This window comes from Canis lupus, chromosome 2 (assembly GCF_048164855.1).
Source record: "Canis lupus baileyi chromosome 2, mCanLup2.hap1, whole genome shotgun sequence".
In the NCBI taxonomy this organism is placed as follows: Eukaryota; Metazoa; Chordata; class Mammalia; order Carnivora; family Canidae; genus Canis; species Canis lupus.
In genome coordinates this window covers 38,952,451-38,965,278 of record NC_132839.1, presented here as the reverse complement: position 1 = coordinate 38,965,278, position 12,828 = coordinate 38,952,451, and the positions used below count along the sequence as shown (strand labels likewise).

The 12,828-nt window shown below is 41.9% G+C and overlaps 1 protein-coding gene across 7 annotated transcripts in view; it reads right to left on the bottom strand.

Annotated features, from left to right (window-relative positions):
* Positions 1–12,828, bottom strand: part of OTUD7A (OTU deubiquitinase 7A) — a 392,748-nt gene that overhangs the window by 99,181 nt on the left and 280,739 nt on the right. For all 7 annotated transcript variants that reach the window (XM_072795875.1, XM_072795845.1, XM_072795885.1 and 4 more), the window contains one exon: positions 2,730–2,912. In XM_072795875.1, coding sequence (XP_072651976.1) covers positions 2,730–2,912 — 183 coding nt within the window. The remainder of the gene's footprint in view (positions 1–2,729; positions 2,913–12,828) is intronic.

Here is a 12,828-nt window from a genome sequence, read left to right as displayed (position 1 = left end):
ATGGTTCAGTTGTTTAGGTGTCCAACTCTTGATTTCAGCTCAGGTTATGATCTTAGGGTCATGGGATAAAGCCCCATGTCAGGCTTCAAGCTCACTGGAGAGTCTGCTTGTCTCTCTCCCTCTGCTCTTCCCCCCACTCACACGTGCTCTTTCTCTCAAGTAAATAAATAAATCAATAAAATCTTAAAAAAAAAGAAGATAGGAAAGTAGAAATATACACCAAAAAAAGCATGGCAAGTAACACGTAAAGTAACATAAAGAACTACAGATATAACAATAATAACATTCAAGTAAATGGATTAAATTCACTGCTCAAGTGACAGAGACTCTTGGATTAGATAATAAAATAATGTCTGATGACAAATTACATATAAGAATCACATTTAATAAAAAAGCATAAGGGAAGTTTAAAAATAACGGGAGACAAAATTATATTCCAGGCAAATCTGAACCAGCAGAAAGGCAGGATAGAGATTTAAGATTAAGTAAAACAGACATAAAGATAAAAGCCATTATAGGGGACAAAGAACCACTCTATATATCAGTAACAACACTGGAACAAGTGCCCTGACAATTATGAGTACATATATACCTAACAAGACGGCCTCAAAACAAGAGAAGAAACAAATAATGTGCATTAACGTTTCTAGCTCCATTCTGGCTCTTCTAGACAACACAGTAAGGATAAAATAATAATCCAAGATATAGGTTCCAGTGTGGTTGAATAATAAGACTGAGCTAACAAAAACAGTGGCTCTCGCTCTGACAACTTTCATATACAATAGTTTAGAGGGTTGACCTAATGCAATAGGATGGGAAATGAAATTCCTTGTATAAATAGTAAGAAGAATTTAAATTATTTCGGATGTTATGATTATATATACTTAGAAAACCCAAAATATTCTCTTAAAAATGATTAGTATTATCAAAGAATTTATATAAATTACTACATAAAACATAAATATGTAAAAAGTAAGTCGTTTTTCTCTATGTCTAAAGTCTTAGAATCTGACTACATGGAAAGGCATATTTAATGTTCTTGGGTGGGAGAACAATGTTGAAATATGCCAATGATTCTCAAAATAAAAATTTAATCCAATTCCAATCAGAATTCCAAGCTTAAGGTTTATGTGGCAGAATAAAATGCCTAAAAATAGTGAAAGGATTTTGGAAAAGAATAGCAGTGAAAGGAGTTGCCTTAACAGGAAGTGTCCTATACGAAGCTACCAGTTAGGGTAACAGGATGGGTGACCACACAGATTGACAGATACAGTCCAGAAACAGATCCAAATATACTTGAGAATTTAATATAAGGCAAATTTGGTGTTTTAGAATGCTTTATTCAATAAATGTGCTAGAGTAACTCACTCTCAATCCAGAAGAAAGCAAGACTAGATTCCTCCCTATCACAAAATCTCAAATCAATCAGAAGACCTAAGAACAAAATTCTAAAACAAATATAGGAACATATTTCAGTGACATTGTATTCCAAGATATCTTCTAAAGTGAGGAAGGACACTTGTCAGCTGTGAATGCATAGACATTTCGTGTGGCATTATACTCTGTAAACAAAGTCGTAAAGCAAATGATACATCAGGAAAGACATACACACATATAAAAATATGTGTTCATTGTCTTAATCACGAAGAATGCTACACATTGATCAGAAAACTGAAGACAAATCAATAGAGAAGTGGGTAAAATATGGGAACAGGCATGTTGCAGCAGGGGAAATCCAACTGGCTAACAAACAAATGAGAAGATGAAAGCTGAAATAAGACACCCCTCTTCACCCTTCATAGTCGAAAAGCAATGTAAAGCCATCACAGAAACGTCCAGTGATGGCAAAAGTGAAGGGAGACATCTCGTTTCACACATGGCAAGCAGAAATGGATTTGGGAAAGGAGTCCTGGAATTATTGAATTAAAGATACACAAGTATTGGCACAGCAAATCCACTTTGGGAATGTTAACCTATAGAGATAAAAGCACTATTATGTGAGATCACAGGTATAACTTTTTAGCTAGTAGTATCAAAAACAAACAAAACAGACCCCCCCCAACCCGGAATAACCATTAATAATAAAAATTATTGTAGGCTATGGAGTAAAATATTGAGACTCTACTCATAATTTAATGTTCAGTGAAACAAGTGTTTGAGAAGCATTATGTGCATTCGGCTCTGACACATTTTGAAGGAGCATAGAGAAAGCTGGGAGGAGACAGACCAGGATGTAATCATTGGTTATTACATCAGTGAGATTTGAGATAAGTGGAGAAGAAAACTGATATTTTCTTTATATATCTTTGTACTGTTTCTTTTATCACAATAAACACACCTGACTTCTGTAATTAAGGATAGACAAAATGGAGCCAGTGGGACAACGAACACTGATGATGAATACATCTGGAGACTGCGTTATGTAGGAAATAATAGAAGAGACTAGTGGTGTTTGGCTTGGAGAGACCAGGACTCCAGGAGAAGTGCTGGTCTTTAACCACGTGGGGTCCTTGGGAACTAGACTCCTCTCACTTTTCTGAGGCAGAGAGAGGAGTCAGAAATGGAAACTGCAATGCACATTTCAGCTTGATGCAGGGAAAGCCTGATTTGCCTGCAGCTGAGTGATGACCCTGTTCTTCTTTGCACCCTCCACCCCTCACTCCTGCTACCCCATGTAAGCCATGGCACCCTGGGGAAGCTGTTTCTGGGCTCAGCCCCTCATCAGGTACCTTGGGCAATGTCGTCTTGTCTCTGCAGGCAGGGCCGCTCCACCTTGTGTCCGGGTTGGGGTGGCTCTCGCTCTGGCTGCTTGGAGCACCTGCCCTCATTGAACACATGTGGCAGGTTGGCTGTGTGCACTTGTCGGAGCTGCTCATAGTCACTCAGAGCGGCTGTCAGGTCCCAGTTTTTGCCTATGGGCAAGAAATGACAAGAAATTACAAAATTAATGATCTCGTTGTAGGAAAAAACTCTGCAGGGAGGGTTCCTCATCAGCACATTGACTAATGAACCTTCCACCAGTACTGCTGAAATTTTTCAAAGGGGTAAAATGGCCAGACGTGTAATCTCTAAAAGTAGAAGTTCACACCTGTGACTGATGCCCACCTGAAATATGTGACTGTATTTACTCTCACTACCTTTAGATTCACATACACACATTTCAAAACATGACACTCCTAATTATCATGCCTTCCTTCACCTTTTTGAAAAATCAAGTTGTAGAGCTTACTCTCTGAGAGAAGCAAAACATAAGCTAAAAGAAAATCAATAAAAAGAATTCCCAAATATTCTTTAGGCTTTTGCTTACAGGTTTACTTCTCTTTTTAAGCTTAATATGGGAAAAACAGAAGCTTAGGAGACATTCCCTGTGTAAAAGCCTTACTAGGAAGCAGACTTCAGAGCTCTGACCCTGAATTGGGTGAGATGCTAGTCGGATTGGGGTCCTGGCCTGGGATAGCTCTCAGCCGGGTCTCTGGGAACGGAGATCCCTGCGGGGTGCTAAAGGGGACTCTTTGCAACACTAGGGGGAGCTGTTGTAGGGGCTGGAACTCTGGGTTTCTAATTCTGGGTCTGGGTAAATGGACTTCTAATAGAGGCACGGAGGCATTGGACACTGCATCTGATTCATCAGGCATCATGAGATTTTTAAAGACAAAGAATTAAAAGGCAAGATTTCATTTTAAAGAGCAAATAAAATCTTATCCTCTCCTGGTTAACTTTGAAGTGCAGGTATTAACCATATTGACCTAATTATATGCTGAATTATGTTGTATCTACAATATAATGAGGCTTCAAATGTATAAAATAATATTGGGATGTCTTTTTTTCCCTTCCACTTCTAGTGCAGACTTGATACTATCAATTGTTATAGTTAAATTATATTGTACAGGCATTGGTAATTTAATCACATATTTCTTTTTTCTCCATAGTTAACTAACAAAGACGCAATAGCTGCATATTTGCACCATCTCAGTGTTTAAGAGGAGCAAAATAACCTGTCTGGATCACACAACAGAAAACATAGCAGGAGCTGATGTTTTTGTAAATAATAAATATGGGGTATTGGTGTAATGCAGTCTGATTATCGTTAGTAGTAGAGGTAGAGGTCATGGCCATGGGGCTGGGGTGGTGGCAATGACAGGGCTGGTTTTGGGAAAGGAAACTGAAGCAGAAATATCAGAACACACTTGTTCTTACATGGACTAATAATCACAGTGTACAAATACTACCTGTATGATCAAAACCTGGCATTTTTCAAGTCTAAGTAGTAGTAACTATCAAATGGGCATTAGTATTCCAAGAAGAGAAAGATGAGATCCTGCCTTTAGGGAAATTATGTCTTAGCAGGGGTGATAACTTGAGTGGGCACCCAGGCATCGCTGAGGGGGGCAAATGCCCAAGGGAGGGTCAAACTGTGTGGAGGAAGCACGTCAAGGAGAGGGGATTTCCAGTTCCTCTCTCAAAATGCAGACATATCACTATGGATGTGTCTATTAGCAGTAACATCAGCAGGATGAATTCTGATTGTGAAGAGGGATGAGAGGGCAGAGAAGCAGCTCAAATGGGGAACCTGAGGAGCTCCAGGTACAGCCAGAGGTATTCTCATCTCCAGGACCCAGTAGGGGACAGGCACTATTCTGGCACAACACAAAGAGAAAATGATGCACAGACTGATTACAGCATTTACTGGCAACCCCTCACTTTGCTACTTTACAGTGTTTGCACGTGGACCCTCCAATCTGGTTTCTTCTACTGAGTTGCATCTCCTCTGTAGGGCTGCCTGCACTAAAAAACTAGTCCTGGCAAAGTTATGGACCCTAATCCTGTTGGGGAGCACTGTAATGGGGAGCCAACACACTCTTGCCTCACTGTGCTTCTGCCCAGTGCAAAGAGCCTCTCCTTTTTTTTTTTTTGTATATATTTTTTTATTGGAGTTCGATTTGCCAACATATAGCATAACACCCAGTGCTCATCCCATCAAGTGCCCCCTCAATGCCCATCACCCAGGCATCCCAACACCCCGCCAACCTCCCTTTCCACTACCCCTTGTTCATTTCCCAGAGTTAGGTGTCTCTCATGTTCTGTCACCCTCACTGATATTTCCCACTCATTTTCTCTCCTTTCCCTTTTATTCCCTTTCACTATTTTTTATGTTCCCCAAATGAATGAGACCGTATAATGTTTGTCCTTCTCCGATTGACTTACTTCACTCAGCATAATACCTTCCAGGTCCCTCCACATTGAAGCAAATGGTGGGTATTTGTCGTTTTTAAAGGCTGAGGAATATTCCATTGTATACATAGACCACAGCTTCTTTATCCATTCATCTTTCGATGGACACCGTGGCTCCTTCCACAGTTTGGCTATTGTGGACATTGCTGCTATAAACATTGGGGTTCAGGTGTCTCAGTGTTTCACTGCATCTGTATCTTTGGGGTAAATCCCAGCAGTGCAATTCCCAGCACCATTTATTGAAGAGACTGTCTTTTTTCCAGTGGATAGTCTTTCCTGCTTTGTCGAGTGTTAGTTGACCATAGAGTTGAGGGCCCATTTCTGGGTTCTCTATTTTGTTCCATTGATCTATCTGTTTGATTTTTGCCAGTACCACACTGTCTTGATGACCACAGCTTTGTAGTGCAACCTGAAATTCAGCATTGTGAAGCCCCTGGCTCCAGTTTTCTTTTTCAATATTCCCCTGGCTATTCGGGGTCTTTTCTGATTCCACACAAATCTTAAGGTGATTTGTTCCAATTCTCTGAAGAAAGTCCATGGTATTTTGATAGGGATTGCATTAAATGTGTCAATTGCCCTGGGTAACATTGACATTTTCACAATATTAATTCTGCCAATCCATGAGCATGGGATATTTTTCCATCTCTTTGTGTTTTCCTCAATTTCTTTCAGAAGTGTTCTGTAGTTTTTAGGGTATAGATCCTTTACCTCTTTTTTTTTAAATTTTTTTTTTTCATTTATTTATGATAGTCACAGAGAGAGAGAGAGAGAGAGAGAGGCAGAGACACAGGCAGAGGGAGAAGCAGGCTCCATGCACCGGGAGCCTGACGTGGGATTCGATCCCGGGTCTCCAGGATCGCGCCCTGGGCCAAAGGCAGGCGCTAAACCGCTGCGCCACCCAGGGATCCCCTCCTTTACCTCTTTGGTTAGGTTTATTCCCAGGTATCTTATGCTTTTGGGTTCAATTGCAAATGGGATTGACTCCTTAATTTCTCTTTCTTCAGTCTCATTGTTAGTGTATAGAAATGCCACTGATTTCTGGGCATTGATTTTGTATCCTGTCACATTGCTGAATTGCTGTATGAGTTCTAGGAATCTTGGGGTGGAGTCTTTTGGACTTTGTATATACAGTATCATGTCATCTGTGAAGAGGGAGAGTTTGACCTCTTCTTTGCCATTTGATTGTCTTTTATTTCTTTTTGTTGTCTGATTGCTGAGGCTAGGACTTCCAGTACTATGTTGAATAGCAGTGGTGAGAGTGGACATCCCTGTTGTGTTCCTGATCTTAGGAGAAAGACTCCCAGTGTTTCCCCATTGAGAATGATATTTGCTGTGGGCTTTACAAAGATGGCTTTTAAGATGCTGAGGAATGTTCCCCGTATCCCTAGACTCTGAAGAGTTTTGATCAGGAATGGATGTTGTATTTTGTCAAATGCTTTCTCTGCATCTATTGAGAGGATCATATGGTTCCTGTTTTTTCTCTTATTGATATGCTCTATCACATTGATTGCTTTACAAGTGTTGAACCAGCCTTGCATCCTGGGGATAAGTCCCACTTGGGCATGGTGAATAATCTTCTTAATGTACAGTTAGATCCTATTGACTAGTATCTTGTTGAGAATTTTTGCATCTGTGTTCATCAGGGATATTGGTTTATAATTCTCATTTTTGGTGGGATCTTTGTCTGGTTTTGGAATTAAGGTGATGCTGGCCTCATAGAATGAGTTTGGAACTATTCCATCCCTTTCTATCTTTCGGAAGAGCTTTAGTAGAATAGGTATTGTTTCTTCTTTAAACGTTTGATAGAATTCCCCAGGGAAGCCATCTGGCCCTGGACTTTTGAGTCTTGGGAGGTTTTTGGTGACTGCTTCAATTTCCTCCCTGGTTATTGGCCTGTTCAGATATTCTAGTTCTTCCTATACCAGTTTTGGTAGTTTGTAGTTTGCCAAAAATGCGTCCTTTTCTTCTAGATTGCCTAATATTGACTTATAGCTGCTCATAATATGTTTTTAAAATCGGGGATCCCTGGGTGGCGCAGCGGCTTAGCGCTTGCCTTTGGCCCAGGGCGTGATCCTGGAGACCCGGGATCGAATCCCACATCGGGCTCCTGGTGCATGGAGCCTGCTTCTCCCTCTGCCTATGTCTCTGCCTGCCCCCCTCTCTGTCTCTGTGACTATCATAAATAAATAAACATTTTTAAAAATCGCTTGTATTTCCTTGGTATTGGTGGTGACCTCTCCTTTTTCATTCGGGATTTTATTAATTAGCGTATTTTCTCTTTTGTTTTTAATAAGGCTGGCTAATGGTTTATGTATCTTATTAATTCTTTCAGAGAACCAACTCCTGGTTTTGTTGTTCTACAATTCTTTTTCATTGAGTTCTGCTCAAATCTTTATTAACTCTCTTCTTCTGCTTGGTGCAGGTTTTATTTGCTGTTTTTTCTCCAGTTTCTTTAGGTGCAAGGTTAGCTTGTGTATTTGAGTTTTTTCCATTTTTTAAAAAAATTTATTTATTTATGCATGACAGACACAAAGAGAGAGAGAGAGGCAGAGACACAGGCAGAGGGAGAAGCAGGCCCCATGCAGGGAGCCCGGCGGGGGACCCGATATTGGGACTCCAAGACCGTGTCCTGGGCCAAAGGCAGGCGCCAAACTGTTGAGCCACCCAGGGATCCCCAGGTTTTTCCAATTTTTTGAGGGATGCTTGCATTGGGATGTATTTCCTTCTCAGGACTGCTTTTGCTGTATCCCAAAGATTTTGAGCGGTTGATTGTTTCTTCATTTTCATTAGTTTCCATGAATCTTTTTAATTCTTCTCTAATATCATGGTTCACCCATTCATATTTTAGCCGGATGGTCTTTAACCTCAACATATTTGAATTTCTTCCATATTTCTTCTTGTGATTGAGTTCAAGTATCAAAGGATTATGGTCTGAAAATATACAGGGGAGAATCCCAATCTTTTGGTATTGGTTAAGACCTGATTTGTGACCCAGTATGTGGTCTTCTGGAGAAAGTTCCATGTACACTTGAGAAGAATGTGTATTCAGTTGTGTTTGGATATAAAATTCTGTAAATATCTGTGAAATCCATCTGGTCCAGTGTATCATTTAAAGCTCGTTTCTTTGGAAGTGTTGTGCTTAGAATATCTGTCATTTACAGAAAGTGCTGTGTTGAAGTCTCCCAGTATTAGTGTATTATTATCTAAGAATGTCTTTACTTTGGTTATTAATTGATTGATATACTTGGCAGCTCCCACATTCGGGGCATAAATATTCATGACTGTTAGGTCCTCTTGTTGGATAAATCCTTTAAGTATGATATAGTGTCTCTCTTCCTCTCTTACTATAGTCTTTGGGGATAAACCTTAATTTATCTGATATGAGGATTGCTACCCCTGGTTTCTTTTGACGACTGGTTGAATGATAAACTGTTCTCCAACCTTTCATTTTCAAGCTATAGGTGTCTTTGCATCTAAAATGAGTCTCTTGTACACAGCAAATAGATGGGTCTTGCTTTTTTGACCAGTCTGAAACCCTACATCTTTTGATGGGATCATTAAGCCCATTCACGTTTGAGTTACTATTGAAAGATATGAATTTAGTGTCATCATAATACCTGTTCAATCTCTGTTTTTGTGGATTATTTCTTTGGGCATCCCCTTTTTTTTTTTTTTTTTTTTTTTGTTTTTTACAGAGTCCCCCTTAACGTTTCTTGCAGAGCTGGTTTGGTGGTCACATATTCTTTCAGTTTCTGCCTATCTTGGAAGCTCTTTATCTCTCCTTCTATTCTCTTCTATCTCTCCTTCTATTTATCAGCTTTGCTGGATAAAATATTCTTGGCTGCAGGTTCTTCTCATTTAGGACCCTGAATATAGTCTGCCAGCCTTTTCTGGCCTGCCGCATCTCTGTGGAGAGGTCTGCTGTTAAACTAATATTTCTCCCCATTTAAGTTAGGGATCCCTTGTCTCTTGCTGCTTTAAAGATATTCTCTTTATCTTTGGAATTTGCAAGTTTCACTATTAGATTTGAGGTGTTGAATGGTTTTTATTGATTTTAGGGGGGGAAACTCTGTATCTCCGTATCTGAATGCCTGTTTCCCTCCTCAAATTAGGGAAGTTTCAGCTATGATTTGTTCAAATATGCTTTCTGTTCCTCTGTCCCTTTTGGTGCCCTCAGGAACCCCAATTAAATGTAGATTTTTCCTTCTGAGGCTGTCATTTATTTCCCTTAACCTTTCCTCAGGGTCTTTTAATTGTTTTTCTCTTTTTTCCTCAGCTTCCTTCCTTGCCATCAACTTGTCTTCTATTAACCCTCGTCGTTAGGACCTCCAGTTTGGATTGCATCTCATTTATTTGATTTTTAATTTCGGCCTGATTAGATCTAAATTCTGCAGTCATGAAGTCTCTGAATTCCTTATGCTTTTTTTCCAGAGCCACCAGTAGCTTTATAATTGTACTTCTGAATTGGCTTTCTGACATTGAATTGTAATCCAAATTCTGTAACTCTGTGGGAGAGAGTACTGTTTCTGATTCTTTCTTTGTGGTGAGTTCTTCTTTCTAGTCATTTTGCTCAGTGCAGAGTGGCTGAAAACGAGTTGTATTGGAAAAAGGAAGAGAAAGAAGAAAAATAAAAAGAAAAAACAAAAACAAAAACAAGGAGGGGTATCCTCTGGTTCTATATACTGTAAATCCCTTGACTTCCCCTGGAGCTTTCCAGCGCTGCTTGGCCAAGGACTTGCTCTTCCCCTATCCTTCCAGCTGGTCTTCTGTGGGAGGGGCCTGCTGTGCTGATTCTCAGGTGTGTGTGCACCTGGGGGTGCTGTTCCACCCCCTGCCAGGTGCACGGCTCAGTGGGAGCTGTTTATCCTGTGAGGCCCCTGTTCCCTGGCAGCCTGCTCCATCCCAGGTGACACCAGGAAGAACAACACCACTGGTGGCGGCCAGGTCTCCAGCTCTAGAGTCAGCTCCTGCAGTAACTACCACAGTCTCCTAGTCCACACTGGCCTGCAAGTTCCGTGGGCAGGGGGGGTGCTGATGTGCACAGCTTGGGGGGCACCCGGCAGCAGGAGCGTCCTTGCTGTCCTGTGCCCTCCCCGCTTCTGCCTGTCCCTGGGGGAGTTCAGGAGCCTGGGCTGTGTGCGGGGCTTGTGCCACTAGAAATGCGCTCCCGGGGCCTGCAGCCCCCTCTACGTGGAGCTGCCGCCTGAGCTTCCCCCGAGGCCCCGCCAGGGTGCACGTTCCAGCCCTTTACCAGGCTGGGCCTGCAGTGTGTGGCACGCTCTCCTCAGGGCGCACTTCCTCTGTTAGTGACCCCGGGAACCTAGAGGCTCCACTGCCCCTCCTGCTGTTCTGCCGGGTTTCCCTGCTAAGCACCTTTGCATTCGGGAAGAATCTGGTGCCGATTTTTAAAGTTCCTGCTTCTCCGGGACTGGGTTTTCCTGTCCTGGAGGCTCTCGCTGCCCAGCCTTAGCCAGCTCCTCACAGGGGCTCCTCCCCCACTGGATGCTTTTATATTTTTTATCTTCCTACCTTGTCAGAAGTGCAAACTCTTCTCTCTGTAGTGTTCAAGCTGTTCTCTCTCTAAATCTCAGGTCAAATTCGTAGGTTTTCAGTCTGATTTGAAAGTTATCTAAGTAAATTGGTGGGGACAGGTGACTTGGAGAAACCCTACTCCTCCGCCATCTTGCCTTGCCCCCTCAAAGAACCTCTCCTGCTGGTCCTGCCTGTTCCCTGCCTTCCCAGAGCCCCCAACCATGGTTCTCACTAGGAGGCATTCAGGCCCAAGTGTGAAAGCAGGCTCAGAGTTGTTATGTGGGCCTCCAGTGCTGCAGCCCAGAGGACTGTAGGATGAGGTGTGTTCCCATGGCATGCATCTAATAGATGATCAACTGAGACACCACTGACAAGAGAGGTGTCCCTCCATCTGTGAAGGGCTGTGAGTTCTGCTTTTCTCCCCAGTGACTTCTCAACACTGATTTTCTGTCTTGCTCATTCCTCTCTGAAGTCTTCTATTGCTGCCTCATACTCACGCTCTCTTTACTATGCACCTGCCCTGTATTCTTAACCAGTGAGCATGCTGGTTCTAATTGTGCTGCACCTAGTCATAGAGATTCGATAAATGTTAAATGAGAACGAAGATGGAAGGGAAGAGGGGCAGCAGCACTGTCCACAAAAGCCTAGCTCCCAAATGCTCCTTTCAAAGATTTTAAGGAATTCCTCAAAGAGTCAATACTTCAGTGCCCATGCATGTGGAAAGGCCACTGACGTGAGAAGAAAACAAGACAGATGACAAACACACTCACAAATTGTTTAGGAAGTTAGAGTGCCTCAAGATACGCTATCTGTTATGTACAATTCCCAAGATGTCAACTCAGGAAAACCAGGGTTGTATATGGTGATTTATAGACCATGAACCAGGGATGCCTCATTGATTAGCATAAGCATTGGTGCATTGTACAGGTTGTATCTACAAACAGGAAATCTAGGGACTAGGAACAGGGTGGGTCCCTGCTGGCCTGGAAATAGGTTTGGTGATCAGAGATCATATAGGTCAAGCTCTCCTTTCTTTTCCATTCCAAATCTCAAAGAGTCCTAACTGATGTCACCTTGAGTCAGGATGAGTAGGAAGGGCCCAGAGGCCTACCATGGCCTCACCACCACAATGGATGGGCCAAATCTCAGTTGGAATTAATAGGCTGGGTGATCAGGGTGGCCATAGGCTGTGTGTGCCCCTGAAATCAGGACACTCATTTTGAGGAAGGTATTAGTCCAGGGGAACTGTCAAGAACATAGCCTGGTCGAGCCCTGGCTCCACCTTGTAGCTACTTCTGTGACAGTGAATATAGCATTTTACCATGCAAAACCTCAGATTACTTTTCTGTACAATCAGGGAGAGTAAAATCCATATAATGGGAATTCTTAGGAGGGTTAAGGAGACTAGGAGGTAGTGTTTGTGAGGTTCTTAGCATGTGGTGGTTAGTGTTATGATCATTCATTACTAGTTCTTGCTATATCTAAACTCTATCACTTATGTTTGAAATTCAGCTACTAAGTGGCAACTGAGATTCAAATGCAGGTCTGTCTTGATTAAAATCCAAGCTTTTGGGGCTATAGTTCCCTTGAACTCAGTCTTGTTTAGGGCATCACAGCTTCTGGTTATGGTCTAACTTTCACACCTCTTCCCTGCCTTGGTCATCCATCATGACCCTTGACTTCTTCTTCTCTTGCATTCCTTACTGTCCAGCCCGACTCTACCAATGTTTTCAGCTGCTGGGTCCTTGCTCTCTTTCCCATGCACTTAACCTGTACCATGTGAAATTCTTATTCAGGTGTCAGTAAGTCCATCTCCTAAACACAGCAGGCCATTAGGCCAATGGGAAAACATCAGAAGGTCTCACTAGAACATGGACATTTAACGTTTCCTTTAATCCTACACTTCTGAATACTCTATGTCCCCTTTTCTGGCTGCTTTGCCTTTTCTTGTCATTAAGACACCCATTTTTATTCTTTTCTTTCTTTTCTTTTCTTTTCTTTTCTTTTCTTTTCTTTTCTTTTCTTTTCTTTTCTTTTCTTTTCTTTTCTCTTATTTTATATCCT